Genomic DNA, 14,616 nt, shown 5'->3' with positions numbered 1-14,616 from the left:
CTGTGTTCACTGAGTGACTTTAAATGTAAAGTTTTCCTGACTTTCAAAACATATGAAGATGATGGAAGATATAATAGACAGGAAGAGGTAGGAGAAAGTAAAAAAGGAGACCTCAAAGAGTGAACAATTGCACAATAAAATAAAACTGCAATTTTCTTACTTGATACGGGACCCCATGTTGGCGGTGTAAGATTTCCTGAAGAGTGTGACCTCTGACTCTCAGAGCTGTCTTGCCATCGTCCTTGAGCCTGGTCTTGTCCTTGTGTTCCTGGTAGGCCTCCTGTCTTCTTCTGGACCTCTGTCATTGGAGAGACCCAAGGGTCCTGTCTGACAGTCCAGGTCTGCAGATCAGAGTGTCTGACAAGCAGTGATGGTGAGCTTAGCTACTAAGGTTTCCTGTGTGGTTTTTTGAGAGGAAGTTGACTTATGAAGCACAACATTAAAATTGTGAATACTTAAAAACTGTACCGACCTACGCAAAGCACTGACTGAAAAGTTGCATGTTATACCTTCTAAAATATATGCTTGAAATGCGATTGGCTTCCTGAAGATGGTCTTCCTGCAATATAATTCTATAGGGACTACATACATTATAACAGACAGTACATACTATATGTGGGACATAGGACTCCTCCCTTGATTTCTCAATAGGCATCAACTCAAGATCTTCTTAGCTTTCTTCTTCCTCTGTGAAAAGCCACAAATAATGATCTTCTCCTATAAGTCCTGTATATGTAAGCAAAAAGCTATATAGGCAGAGGTATAGGGCAGCCAAATATTAGCTTTTCACAGCCATAGTTGCAGACATTAGTATATAATTGAGAGTGATTACCCTCAGGCATCTACGCTTGCAGCCAGTCATTCCCTATACATGAATGGTGGTATTGTGTGACTGTTCGTGCCTCGTCCAGGGTGAGTGAGGGAAGTACCAACTTAGCAGGGGGAAAAAGCAATCAAATGTTTTCTAAGGCCTCATGTACACTGCCGCTCCTAAGCTCACGTTTAGAAGCTTTGGTGTTTTTTACCAAAGCCCCTGAACACAAATCAATAAAAGCTTATGTGTCCATGCATGCTAGGCCTTAACCAGAGTTTAGGAGTAGCAGAGTTCAGGGCAGCTAAATGTTCCTCTCCTGACTGAGAATCACATTCAGGAGAGGAGTGTTTTGACGGGAAAATTCCAAACATGGCAAAAATGTGCGTTAACGCTCAGTATGTTTAATATTTGGGCATTTTACATTTCAATGGCCAATTAAATGAATAAACGCCCAAACACTAATTGTTTCTTCTGGCCAATGAAATGAATAAACACCCAAACACTAATTATTTATTGTGGCCAGTGAAATTAATAAACGCCCACACACTAATTATTTATTCTGGCCAATGAAATGAATAAACGCCCAAACACTAATTGTTTCTTCTGGCCAATGAAATTAATAAATGCCCAAACAATAATTATTTATTGTGGCCAATGAAATGAATAAACGCCCAAACACTAATTATTTATTGTGGCCAATGAAATGAATAAACGCCCACACACTAATTATTTATTGTGGCCAATGAAATGAATAAACGCCCAAACACTAATTGTTTCTTCTGGCCAATTAAATGAATAAACGCCCAAACACTAATTGTTTCTTCTGGCCAATGAAATGAATAAACGCCCAAACACTAATTATTTATTGTGGCCAATGAAATGAATAAACGCCCAAACACTAATTGTTTCTTCTGGCCAATTAAATGAATAAACGCCCAAACACTAATTATTTCTTCTGGCCAATTAAATGAATAAACGCCCAAACACTAATTGTTTCTTCTGGCCAATGAAATGAATAAACGCCCAAACACTAATTATTTATTGTGGCCAATGAAATGAATAAACGCCGACACACTAATTATTTATTGTGGCCAATGAAATGAATAAACGCCCAAAAACTAATTATTTATTGTGGCCAATGAAATGAATAAACGCCCAAAGACTAATTATTTATCCTGGCCAATGAAATGAATAAACGCCAAAACACTAATTATTTATTGTGGCCAATGAAATGAATAAACGCCGACACACTAATTATTTATTGTGGCCAATGAAATGAATAAACGCCCAAACACTAATTATTTATTGTGGCCAATGAAATGAATAAACGCCCAAACACTAATTATTTATCGTGGCCAATGAAATGAATAAACGCCCAAACACTAATTATTTATCGTGGCCAATGAAATGAATAAACGCCCACACACTAATTATTTATCGTGGCCAATGAAATGAATAAACGCCCAAACACTAATTATTTATTGTGGCCAATGAAATGAATAAACGCCCAAACACTAATTATTTATTGTGGCCAATGAAATGAATAAACCCCCAAACACTAATTTATTGTGGCCAATGAAATGAATAAACGCCAAAACACTAATTATTTATTGTGGCCAATGAAATGAATAAACGCCCAAACACTAATTATTTATTGTGGCCATTGAAATGAATAGACGCCCAAATACTAATTATTTATTGTGGCCAATGAAATGAATAAACGCCCAAACACTAATTATTTATTCTGGCCAATGAAATGAATAAACACCCAAACACTAATTATTTATTCTGGCCAATGAAATGAATAAACACCCAAACACTAATTATTTATTGTGGCCAATGAAATGAATAAACGCCCAAACACTAATTATTTATTGTGGCCAATGAAATGAAAAAACGCCCAAACAGTAATTATTTATTGTGGCCAATGAAATGAATAAAAGCCGACACACTAATTATTTATTGTGGCCAATGAAATGAATAAACGCCCAAACACTAATTATTTATTGTGGCCAATGAAATGAATAAACGCCCAAACACTAATTATTTATCGTGGCCAATGAAATGAATAAACGCCCAAACACTAATTATTTATCGTGGCCAATGAAATGAATAAACGCCCACACACTAATTATTTATCTTGGCCAATGAAATGAATAAACGCCCAAACACTAATTATTTATTCTGGCCAATGAAATGAATAAACACCCAAACACTAATTATTTATTGTGGCCAATGAAATGAATAAACGCCCAAACACTAATTATTTATTGTGGCCAATGAAATGAATAAACACCCACACACTAATTATTTATTGTGGCCATTGAAATGAATAGACGCCCAAATACTAATTATTTATTCTGGCCAATGAAATGAATAAACGCCAAAACACTAATTATTTATCTTGGCCAATGAAATGAATAAACGCCCAAACACTAATTATTTATTCTGGCCAATGAAATGAATAAACACCCAAACACTAATTATTTATTCTGGCCAATGAAATGAATAAACACCCAAACACTAATTATTTATTGTGGCCAATGAAATGAATAAACGCCCAAACACTAATTATTTATTGTGGCCAATGAAATGAAAAAACGCCCAAACAGTAATTATTTATTGTGGCCAATGAAATGAATAAACGCCCAAACACTAATTATTTATTGTGGCCAATGAAATGAATAAACGCCCAAACACTAATTATTTATTGTGGCCAATGAAATGAAAAAAGGCCCAAACACTAATTATTTATTGTGGCCAGTGAAATGAAAAAACGCCCAAACACTAATTATTTCTTCTGGCCAATGAAATAAATAAACGCCAAACCGTTAAAAATTGTGATGCCAGTTAAATAGAACGTATAAAACAAAAAGCAGTGCTAAAAATCAATACATGATCGACATAAACTTATGTAAAATAAAGTGTAACCAATAATTCATATATATATATGTACAACAACAAAGAATAGTTCCAAAAAATTCTTCCAGTTGTGATCTCTTTTCCCCAAAGGAAATCCAGTCCACAACGTGAACGTTCCAGTTGTGGTTTCTGCCTCTTTAGTGCCAACTGATGTGCCAAATAGTATCAAAGACTTTGGCCCCTCCACCTCAATGCGAAAGGGCCTCTTACCAGACCAGATGGACCATAAAACTATAAATGGTCATAATACCCTAGGCATATACACGATATTGCCAGAAGCATTGGGCCCGCCCTCCATTGGATTAAGGTGTTCCAATCACCTCCATGGACACAGGTGTATAAAATCATCACCTAGGCATGCAGACTGCTTCTACAAACATTTGTGAAAGAATAGGTCGCTCTCAGGAGCTCAGTGACTCCCAGCGTGGTCCCATGATAGGTTGCCACCTGTGCAATAAATCCATCCGTGACATTTCCTGGCTACTAAATATTCCACGCTCAACTGTTAGTGGGATTATAACAAAGTGGAAGCAACTGGGAGCAACAGCAACCCAGCCACCAAGTGGTAGGCCACGTAAAATGACAGCGTGGGGTCAGCGCATGATGAAGCGCACAGAGCGCAGAAGTCACCAACTGTCTGCAGAGTCAATAGCTATTAGGCTGTAATAAAAATCTCTACTGACAGGTTCACAACTAGTGATGAGCCGAACACCCCCCCCTGTTCGGTTCGTGGCGGAACATTCAAACCTAATGAAAGTTCAGCCGTGAACTTTGAACTTAATGCAAGTCTATGGGACTCAAACTTGTAAATTCAAAAGTGCCCATTTAGTTCTGATAGGAAGTTTAGGAGGGCCCCCACAGTATAATAGTTTTTTTTAAAAAGTGCGTGGGGTTCCCCTTAAAAACCATACAAGGCCCTTTAGGCATGGTAGGACTTTAAAGGGAACCCCACCCCAAAACAATGGGGGAAAAAAAGCATGGGGTCCCCCCTAAAATTCCTACCAGATCTTTGATCGAAACAAGAAAGAGGGAGGACAAGCGAGCCCCCTCCCCAAACTGTACCAGGCCACATACCCTCAACTTGGGGGGTGCTTTGGGGTAGGGGGAGCCTCTTCCCCACAACCCTGGGCTGTGGCTATGGGGGTCTGCGGGGGGGGGGGTGACTTATCGGAAACTGGAAGGCCACTTTAACAAGAGAGCCCTCAGATCCCACCTGCCTGCTTCGTGAGTATGTGGTGCATAGTACCCCTACCCAGGGGCGGACTGATAACTCATGGGGCCCCCGGGCAATAGGGGATCATGGGGCCCCTGTGTCCTTGCCCAAACTCAAAAAAGCCTATGAAAAAGGTACCAGGGGCATCTCATGGGGCCCCCTACTGACCCGGGGCCCTAGGGCAGTGCCCGAGTTTCCAAATGGTCAGTCCGCCCCTGCCCCTGCCCCTACCCATTCACAAAAAAAGTGAAAAATGAAAATAAAATCACAACAGTGTTTGACAAGTCCTTTATTATAAAAAAAAAAGGCAAAAAAATGGTTCCAACATTGTAATCCTTCATCAATCACGACGTCCAGCGTTGTCACGAGGAAACCTACTCATCGAAATTTGAAAAAAAACCCTGATGCCCGTTGCCTCGTCCGCACCCGCCGAGCATTTGGCACTATCTGACATTTGTGAGTCTGATGTAAACAACTGGGCGGAGCTAGGGGTGACATCGCTAGTTCCGCCCAATTGTGCTGCGATTTGCCAAAGCATCGCACCTGACCTATGGTCAGGTGCATTGCTTTGGCCAACCACAATGTACTGTCAGAGCGCAGTGGATTGTGGAGCGGGGGGGTGCTCAGCCCACTGAACTCCATAACGGCTGATGTTCAAGTCGAGCTTACATTCAACTCGTACATCAAGGACATCACTATTCACAACCAGGGGTGGACTGACAACTCATGGGGCCCCCGGGCAATAGGGGATCATGGGGCCCCTGTGTCCATGCCCAAACTCAAAAAAGCCTATGAAAAAGGTACCAGGGGCATCTCATGGGGCCCCCTACTGACTCTGGACCCTCGGGCAGTGCCCGAGTTTCCAAATGGTCAGTCCGCCCCTGTTCACAACCAATCTCAACGTTGTATTTCACCATTAGTAGGTTTCCTGAGGATGGCGGGATCCTGTCATTCCCAGTTGCATCCTCCGAGTTGTGCTGTGATCACACATGGTCCTTCACTTGGGGTCCCGGCTTGCAGCTGTCTCGCTGGGAATGTTCACAGCCTGTCTGGCTGACTCAGGCTCTTCAGGAATGTCCTGTCACAGCAGCCCAGGAAAGGGCAAATGTTTCAGCAGCTTGGGCAACGGTCATAAATACACACTCTATCGTTATCATAGAATGAATAGTAAGTATTGAGAGCCATGGGAACACCAACCACCATTCTAAGATGACTCCCAACTGTCACTTTTTATCTGTCATTTTCCCATTTTATTCTAGGATTCATATATATGGATCTATATTAATAGATATGCTATTTAAAGAGACCCATTCTTTCCCTGCGGTAGCATGAGGCAGTAGCTGTAAAGCTATGAAGGCAGGTTCCTGCACATATCCTTTCCCACTGACTTTAGCACCTTGGGAACCCCTGAACCCAGGACACCCCGATACATTTATCTTTACCATTGCCAAGAATGCCAAGCACTGGCCCACTTCTTGCTGCTTCATTGCTGGGGGGAATTTTACTAAAACTGCAGCAGCCAGAATCTGGAACAGCTTTGCATAGTAAATATATCAGCCTCTAAACTCAGCTTGTTTAACCCCTTCACGCCTGAGGGTAAAACAAATCTAAATGCCTAAGCACAATTTTGCAACGTTGACATGCGTCAGTAAAACCGTCCATATCATCACAACTACTTTGCGCATCCGGGTGAATTATATTATATTTTCAGGATAAATTGGGCTTTCATTTGGTGGTAAATGGTAATGGATATCTCCTGATTTGTTTTTTATTATCAAAGGAAAACTGGCCCAAAATAGTAAAAAACTATTTTTTTTTTAAATTTAGCTGTGTGTTTCTTGTTACTACCATAACCTACCACCAAAGAACAACCCAAAATAAATTTTCCAGCTCTTGACGATCGCAGCGATACCATATATGTGTATGTTATTTGTTGTTTGTACCCGTAGTACAGCCCAGAAACAATAGTGCACATTTTGCTTTTTATTTGTTTTTTTTTTTACCTAAAACACACTGACACTGATACCAAATTTAAAAAAAAAAATCTTGACCATTGACCCTGACCTTTTGACCTTGACCTTTGACCCTGACCTTGACCCAAACACTTACCCTGGCACTATTACCCTGGTATTTTTCTTTATTTTTTATTTTATTTTTATTATATTTATCTATGTATCTTTTTTCCCCTCTATGCCAGGAGTTAGAGAGATACCATGTATCTCTCTTCTCCATTCATAGAGAGAAAAGAAAAAACAAGGGGGCCAGGCTGTACAGTGACTGATCACTGTGATAGCCAATCAGAGGCTATCACATCGATCATGTGACCCGCAATCAGGAGTCCCGGGTCCAAATCGTTAGAATGGGATCCAGGGCTCTCGGTGACACCCCGGTCTTTGTGCTGGCAGCGCGTCGTGTACTGTACTTGACTGTACTCAGCGGGAGCCATCAGCAAGTTCCGGCCAATGATTCACAGATGAGACTTGCTGGTCGGCTGTGTCCAATCACAGCCCAGAGCTCCGTGTTAACAATCAACACTAGGCTCTGTACAGAGCGAAGAATCTCTGTGTTTCTCATCCCTGCAAAGCAGAGATGAGAAACTTATAAATATCTTAGTAAAACTAGCACACTTTACGCACATTACCCATAGATAAGCACACATTTAACCCCTTGATTTCCTTAGATGTTATCCCCTTCCTAGCCAGTTTCATTAACCCCTTCCTAGCCAGTGTCAGTACAGTGACAGTGTATAGTATTATCACTGATTACTGTATTAATGTCACTGGTGATGTCAGTGGCAATTAGTCAGCTCCCCCCCAGCATCAGTTAGTGTCAGATTGCCCTCTGCACTATTGCAGTCCCACTGATCACTGCCATTAGTAGTATAAACAAAAAGAATAAAATAAAAATCCCAGTATATATACCATAGTTTGTAGGAGCTATAACTTTCACGCAAACCAATCAATATACACTTATTGGGATTTTTTTTTGTCAAAGACATGTAGCAGAATACATTTTGGCCAAAATGTATGAAGAAATTAGATTTTTTTATTTTATTTTATTGGATATGTTTTTTAGAGCATTTTCAGTCTTTTTTTGTTTATATCACAAAAACCCAGTGGTGATCAAATCCCACAAAAAGGAAGCTCTATGTGCGTGAAAAAAATTATTTGGTTTGGGTACAGCATTGCATGACCACGCAATTACCAGTTAAAGTAGTGTTATAGCAAAAAATGGTCTGGTCATGAAGGAGATAAAATCTTCTGGAGCTAGATGTTTATTGGATGCCATGCAGAACTGCTGCAGATTCGGGCTGCTCCAGTCTTAGTGAATTCCCCCCCAATGAGGTTGTCCATTATTTGTAAAATCGATAGGGAGTTGTGGAATGGGTTGAGCCAATGCTAGACTTGCTCTACAAAAGTTGACCTTGGCATGTCCTAACGAATTGTTCCCAGTAACCATTACACTAACATTGTGGGAGCTAGAGAGGATGATATGCAAATGTTTTATCAAAAGTCAGTAGCTTACTAGCTGGGAACATTAACAAAAATTCAAAACATTAACAATCACATATAAAGCCATTTATAACTCTGCCCCAAATTACATCACCAATCTTGTCTCCAATTATCACCCAAACCATCCTCTCCGCTCCTCCCACGACCTCCTGTTCTCTAGCTCCCTTGTCTCTTCCTCCCATGCTCATCTCCAAGACTTCTCCAGAGCTTCCCCTATCCTCTGGAACTCTTTACCCCAATTTATCAGACTATCGCCTACCCTGCTCACTTAGGCGATCTCTGAAACCCTATCTCTTCAGGGAAGCCTATCCTGCCCTCAGCTAATAACGGAATCTTCTATTCCTCCTACAGTTATTACCTTTTGTACCACTAGCCCCTCCCTCTTAGATTGTAAGCTCCAAGGAGCAGGGCCATCCTAACCCTCTTGTATTGAACTGTATTGTTGCTGTACTGTCTCCCGTTATATTGTAAAGTGCTGAGCAAGCTGTTGGCGCTATTTAGATCCTGTATAATAATAATAACAAAAGTAAAAATTTGCATATCACCATCTCCATCCCAAAGCCCTCCCTGAGTTTGACAACATATGGCTGCCACCCCGCATAGTTCCGAAACACATGACAGGAAGGACAGAGTAGTTTCACATTGCCTGTGCTATACTGCATGGGGTAAGATGATGGCGCCCAAAGGAATAACCTGGTCATGGGGAACAGACAACTATTTGTTGAGTGATTATGCACCAGTGGAATATCTTTAATTTCATTCATTCCTAGTTGGTAGCAGTTTTAGCATGCATTTTTAAAGAGAAAGGTTGCTTTAAAAGTGCTTAGAAATGGTTTTCTTGCTCCTTCACCAAGGCTAAATTATTGTTTTAGTTGTAATAATCAAATAGAGAACATTAATAATCTATATCAGGGGTGTCCAACCGGTGGCCCAAGATGGCTATGAATGCAGCCCAACACAAAACCGTAAATTGTAAAAATGTTTTTTGAAATTTTTTGTAAAAATGAGTTTACACTTTGTGAACACATGTGACTCGAGGAAAATCTGACAGTGTCTCTGTACTGGACTTTTATAAGTTTTATCTTCCCAAAGATAAATATCCCACTCTTCACATTCACACCTTAATTCATGTCTCCATTTTCAGCAGCACCTATATTTGCGAGCAACTACTTTCAAGAATGAAGCACACGAAGGGCAAATTTAGAACCAAAATATCTGATGAGCACCTTGAGAATTGAGAATTGCTACTACATCCATCGAACCAGATACTGATGCATTCGTTTATTATTTTTATTAATATTATACAGGATTTATGGCGCCAACAGTTTGCTCAGCGCTTTACAATATAACGGGAGACAATACAGCAACAATACAGTTCAATACAAGAGGGATAGGAGGGCCCTGATCCTGGGAGCTTACAATCTATCAAAAACAGTGTCAAATATCACACTAGTTTAATGTTGCCCTCTTTTACAAACAAAATGAAGTTTTATTACCCAGATAGGTACATTATCTATCTGATCGTTAACTTGTGATATGACCAACTATTTCTGCTCATCAGCTGTCCTTATTGTTAGTGTATTTTATGTGCGGCCCAAGAAAATTCTTTTTCCAATGTGGCCCAGGAAAGACAAAAGGTTGAACACCTCTGATCTATCATTCTAATTTATTGTTTCACCTACTGGGCAGAGGTATTAACTAGCCTTCTCTGCCCAAAGGTCAGTCATTCAGGAACCTCTAGCTGAGCCTCCAGAGAAAGCTCACACTCCAGTTACTAAAGCAATAGGTAATCAGCTTTCCTATAAATTCTATATGCAATGCAGTCATATGTTGGCAGCCTCAGGGAGGGCTTGAAGATGGAGATGATGATATGGAAATTACAGCTTTTTTTCAACAGTTCAAAGCAAGAATGCAACTGACTTTTGACAAAATGTTAAAATCTGCCCAACATTAACAGCACTGCTTAAACTACACATTTGGGGAAAGAAGGTAGGTAAGTAACACAGCTAATGAAGAAGATTATAAGGATGTCATGTAAGTGTAAACGGAAATAGCATTAAGAAAACCCACCACTACAATAACCACCTGCATAGTGTCTAGTTCCAGGAGCCACAACAGATCAATGATCTTGATATTCCTGGCCCTGATACAAGGATGCTGGTCTCGTTCTACCTCAATTCATCAGTGCAAGCTTCACGTATACAAATGTATTTCATGCTCACAGTATAGAATATCAGGTCAGGCATTTGGGCTTTCACCCAGATTAGCCCTAGTATGTACACTTTATGGCCAAACATAAGCTTTCTGGACATCCCATTACATAACCATGGTCCATGAATTGTCAACTCTCCCCGAGATCCAAAGCACACTGACAATGCGACTACTGCCACCACATTCTTTTATAAAAGGAGGGTAGAGTTGTCCATTCCTTTGAATTATTGGCTCTTTGACCCAGCTGACCAGAGTCAATGTACTGAATTATAGGTTGTTCCTTATTCAGGGCAGCAAACCTGCAAACCTTTTGGAAGGTAGTTCACTAGTCTCAAACCACTGAAGATTCAAACTGAACCTCATCCCTAGCATTTAATAGGTTTGAGGTCAAGGCTCTGGAAGCAATTTGAGATCTTCCACACCATGTATTTTGAATTTGTATCGGGTTAACCCTCATCCTTAGTATTCAGTAAATACACATTTATATAAACCAATGTAAAGGTGCTGTTAAAGTGCAAAAAGGTGACTATAAATAATGAGTATAGTCCATAACGTGGTCAAAACCCAAGAGAGTCTTCAAAGAACTCCAATGCCTGGATTCGTGGATGAGGTGATAAAGGTATAAAGATTGCGCACTCACCAGATACGCAATCCAAATGCGCATTCAAAACAGATAATCCTAGGGTCCTCATACGGATCTGGTCAGATCTGGTCACAAAAGCCCCTCGTCACTTGATAGTGTTGCCACACACAGAAGAAAAAAGGCCGCTCTGCAGACGTAAAAGGCTCCCACCGGAGCCCAAAGAACAAAAGGAGGCCAAATAGTGTGATACCTTATTGGCAAGGGGTATTTATTCCCAAAAAAACACAATACAAGCAGGGGCAGGAAAGATACTGACCATACAAAGATTTAGCAAATGGCCGCCGGGGCCCTCGTGGCGCCGGTCGGCGTGACGTCACACCGCTGTAGCCGCTCACTGACGCGTTTCGTGCGAAAGCACGTAGTCATAGGGGGTTAGCTTACCCCCTATGACTACATGCTTTCGCACGAAACGCGTCAGTGAGCGGCTACAGCGGTGTGACGTCACGCCGACCGGCGCCACGAGGGCCCCGGCGGCCATTTGCTAAATCTTTGTATGGTCAGTATCTTTCCTGCCCCTGCTTGTATTGTGTTTTTTTGGGAATAAATACCCCTTGCCAATAAGGTATCACACTATTTGGCCTCCTTTTGTTCTTTGGGCTCCGGTGGGAGCCTTTTACGTCTGCAGAGCGGCCTTTTTTCTTCTGTGTGTGGCAACACTATCAAGTGACGAGGGGCTTTTGTGACCAGATCTGACCAGATCCGTATGAGGACCCTAGGATTATCTGTTTTGAATGCGCATTTGGATTGCGTATCTGGTGAGTGCGCAATCTTTATACCTTTATCACCTCATCCACGAATCCAGGCATTGGAGTTCTTTGAAGACTCTCTTGGGTTTTGACCACGTTATGGACTATACTCATTATTTATAGTCACCTTTTTGCACTTTAACAGCACCTTTACATTGGTTTATATAAATGTGTATTTATTTAGTTAGCGCTGCATCTCCCCCTTTTTATGTATTCTGATTATTTTGAAGGTTCATACGGTACCTTTTTTGGTGTTCAGCTGCTATTGTCTCATTTTCATTTATTCATTTATTGATTTTATAATCTATTTTAAGCGCTCACTTGCCCTGAGATTTAGTATTCAGTAAGTTTGAGGTCAAGGCTCTTGAGACCACTCCAGTTCTTCTACACCAAACCATGTATTTTGGGTTTGTCTTGGGCTGAACCTCATCCTTAGTGTTCAGTAGGTTTGAGGTTAAGACCATTCCAGTTTTCCCACACCAAACCATGTATTTTGGGTTTGACTTGGGCTGAACCTCATCCTTAGTGTTCAGCATGTTTGAGGTCAAGGTTCTGAAGGTCACTCTAGTCTTCCACACCAAACCATGTATTTTGGGCTTGTCTTTGTGAATAGGGGTACAGTCATGTTAGAACAGACATTGGCCTTCCCCAAATTGTTGCCAGAAGGTTGAAAGTGAATTTTGATAATTGCCTTTTTATGCTGTATTATTAGCAAGACTTTTCACTCGATAATGTACTTTTGGCGATAGAGGTGTAATGGGCAGGTGTTAAACATTTGGACAGACATATACAATAGTGCATCTTTATGGTAGGGCCAATCGATTCTGAACTCATCCCAGGAATGTAAATAATACAATATTCAAGCATGATGGTGTTAAATTATATAAAAATCAGTAATTTAAATAATCTGCAAGTACACATTTCTCAACTTTAAAACCCGCCATAGATGGTTTGAATCTTGATGAATTCAGCAGGAACCGGACAAGATTTGAACCATCTATGGGCAGGCTGCACCCAGTCGATTGTTGTAGGATTTGGTGACCACCAGCAATTATTGCTAGCAGCTATAGCACACAATAGCCCTGCAGGATGGATTCCCCCATCAATACGGACTGTGTTGATGTTGAAATTAAACTATTTCCTTTCCTGCAATCTGTGGTTGTAGGAAAGAAAAATCACTTCGGTTTCATTCACACTTGAGCATTTTTGTAGCTTGAAGCTCAAAGCTACAAATACACTCAAACTTAAAGAATCAATTGTTCTCTATGGTGCCTGTCCACACACCATACAGAACAATTGTTTTTTGTCTTTTTTTGTAGTTAGAGTGTTTTTGTAGCTTTGAGCTACAAAACATTCAAGTGTAAATGCAGCCTAAATGCGGTTCAGTGCCACTACTTCGCAGAAGACTCAGTTACCACCAAAGTCTGTTGAGTGAAATTGGCACACATTTCCTAGCTCTCTATGACTCATTCACCACTGCAAGGCGGGCAACTGCTTTCAGCTGTCCTGACTACTTTTCAGGCTACATCACTCTTAACCCTTATGAGCTCATACAAGTTACTGGCGGTGGGGAGAACTGAAAATATTTGCTGAGACAATAGAACTTGGATGTGGGCCATAAGTCAGCTTCTATGAGGACCATTTCATGTAGGTATTATTTGTCATCATGCACACTGGGCTTAAAAAACACTTCTTCTACAAGAGTTTTGTGTTTTGCCTGTAGAAGTAGATCAATTGTATCCTATGTGTCCATGCACAGGATGTTTAGAGGCATATTTTAACCTCAGTGTTTAGAAGCAATTAAAAAACCTTTGGAGAAGCTTCTAGAAGTTTGTGGGCAGAGGTGGGGAGGGGCTGTTCTGCATATTTACTGGCATCTGACCAATCTCAGGCAGGAGGCCTGGCAGTGTGGAAGACCAGCCCATAAATATGACAGAGCCTGGCCAGCAGGGGAGTCAGGTTGAAGAAGGAATGCCGAGAGGTGCTGCTGTGTAGCCTGGGAGGGGGCCCTGGAGAAAGGGGGTCTTGCCTCCAGACTGGAGGAGGAAAGAGAACCGAAGAAGGGAGCTCCACTGCCCTGCAGTCCACTGGAGAAGGACAGTCTGCAAAGCTTGGAGAGGAACCAGTTCAGCTACAGAGGCCTGAAAGCAGTTCCATCCACAGGTGTAGGACACGGACAGTGTGAGTACCTCCACATGCCCAGGGAAAAGTCTGCTGGATACAAGTTTTGGCAAGTCTTCAGGAGACAGTGCATAAAACAAATAAAGGAGAGCCCCCAACACTGTGGAAATCAATAGTCACAAGCCCTGGAACAGTTAAAATTCACTTTAATGTTGGTTTAAAAAGCATGACATGAAAGAGTGTCCAGATTGATACATCACCAAGCCAGTGGAGAAGAGAAATATATAGTCCCAGAAGCTGGAGGATGACATGTGATCCTGGACCCAACAGTAGATTGCTCAGCCCAGGAGCCTCAGGATAGTGGGAAGGGTGTATGGATGGGAGCCGCTGGGATCGCTAAGATGGCTCACCCGCCAGAAGTCACGAGTCCCAGA

The 14,616-nt window shown here is 41.3% G+C and overlaps 1 protein-coding gene across 1 annotated transcript in view; it reads right to left on the bottom strand.

The window, feature by feature from the left end:
- Window positions 1–840, bottom strand: part of LOC149442417 (DENN domain-containing protein 1B-like) — a 120,569-nt gene extending 119,729 nt beyond the window's left edge. Inside the window, exon 1 of the mRNA XM_089656132.1 lies at window positions 161–840. Coding sequence (XP_089512258.1) covers window positions 161–177 — 17 coding nt within the window. The 5' untranslated portion in view covers window positions 178–840. The remainder of the gene's footprint in view (window positions 1–160) is intronic.
- Between the last annotated feature and the right edge of the window lie 13,776 nt (window positions 841–14,616).

The sequence above is a fragment of the Staurois parvus genome, unplaced genomic scaffold (genome assembly GCF_062004578.1).
Source record: "Staurois parvus isolate SC_StPar_1 unplaced genomic scaffold, SC_StPar_1.0 ptg000887l, whole genome shotgun sequence".
Classification (NCBI taxonomy): Eukaryota; Metazoa; Chordata; class Amphibia; order Anura; family Ranidae; genus Staurois; species Staurois parvus.
This window is presented reverse-complemented; position numbering and strand designations above follow the sequence as displayed.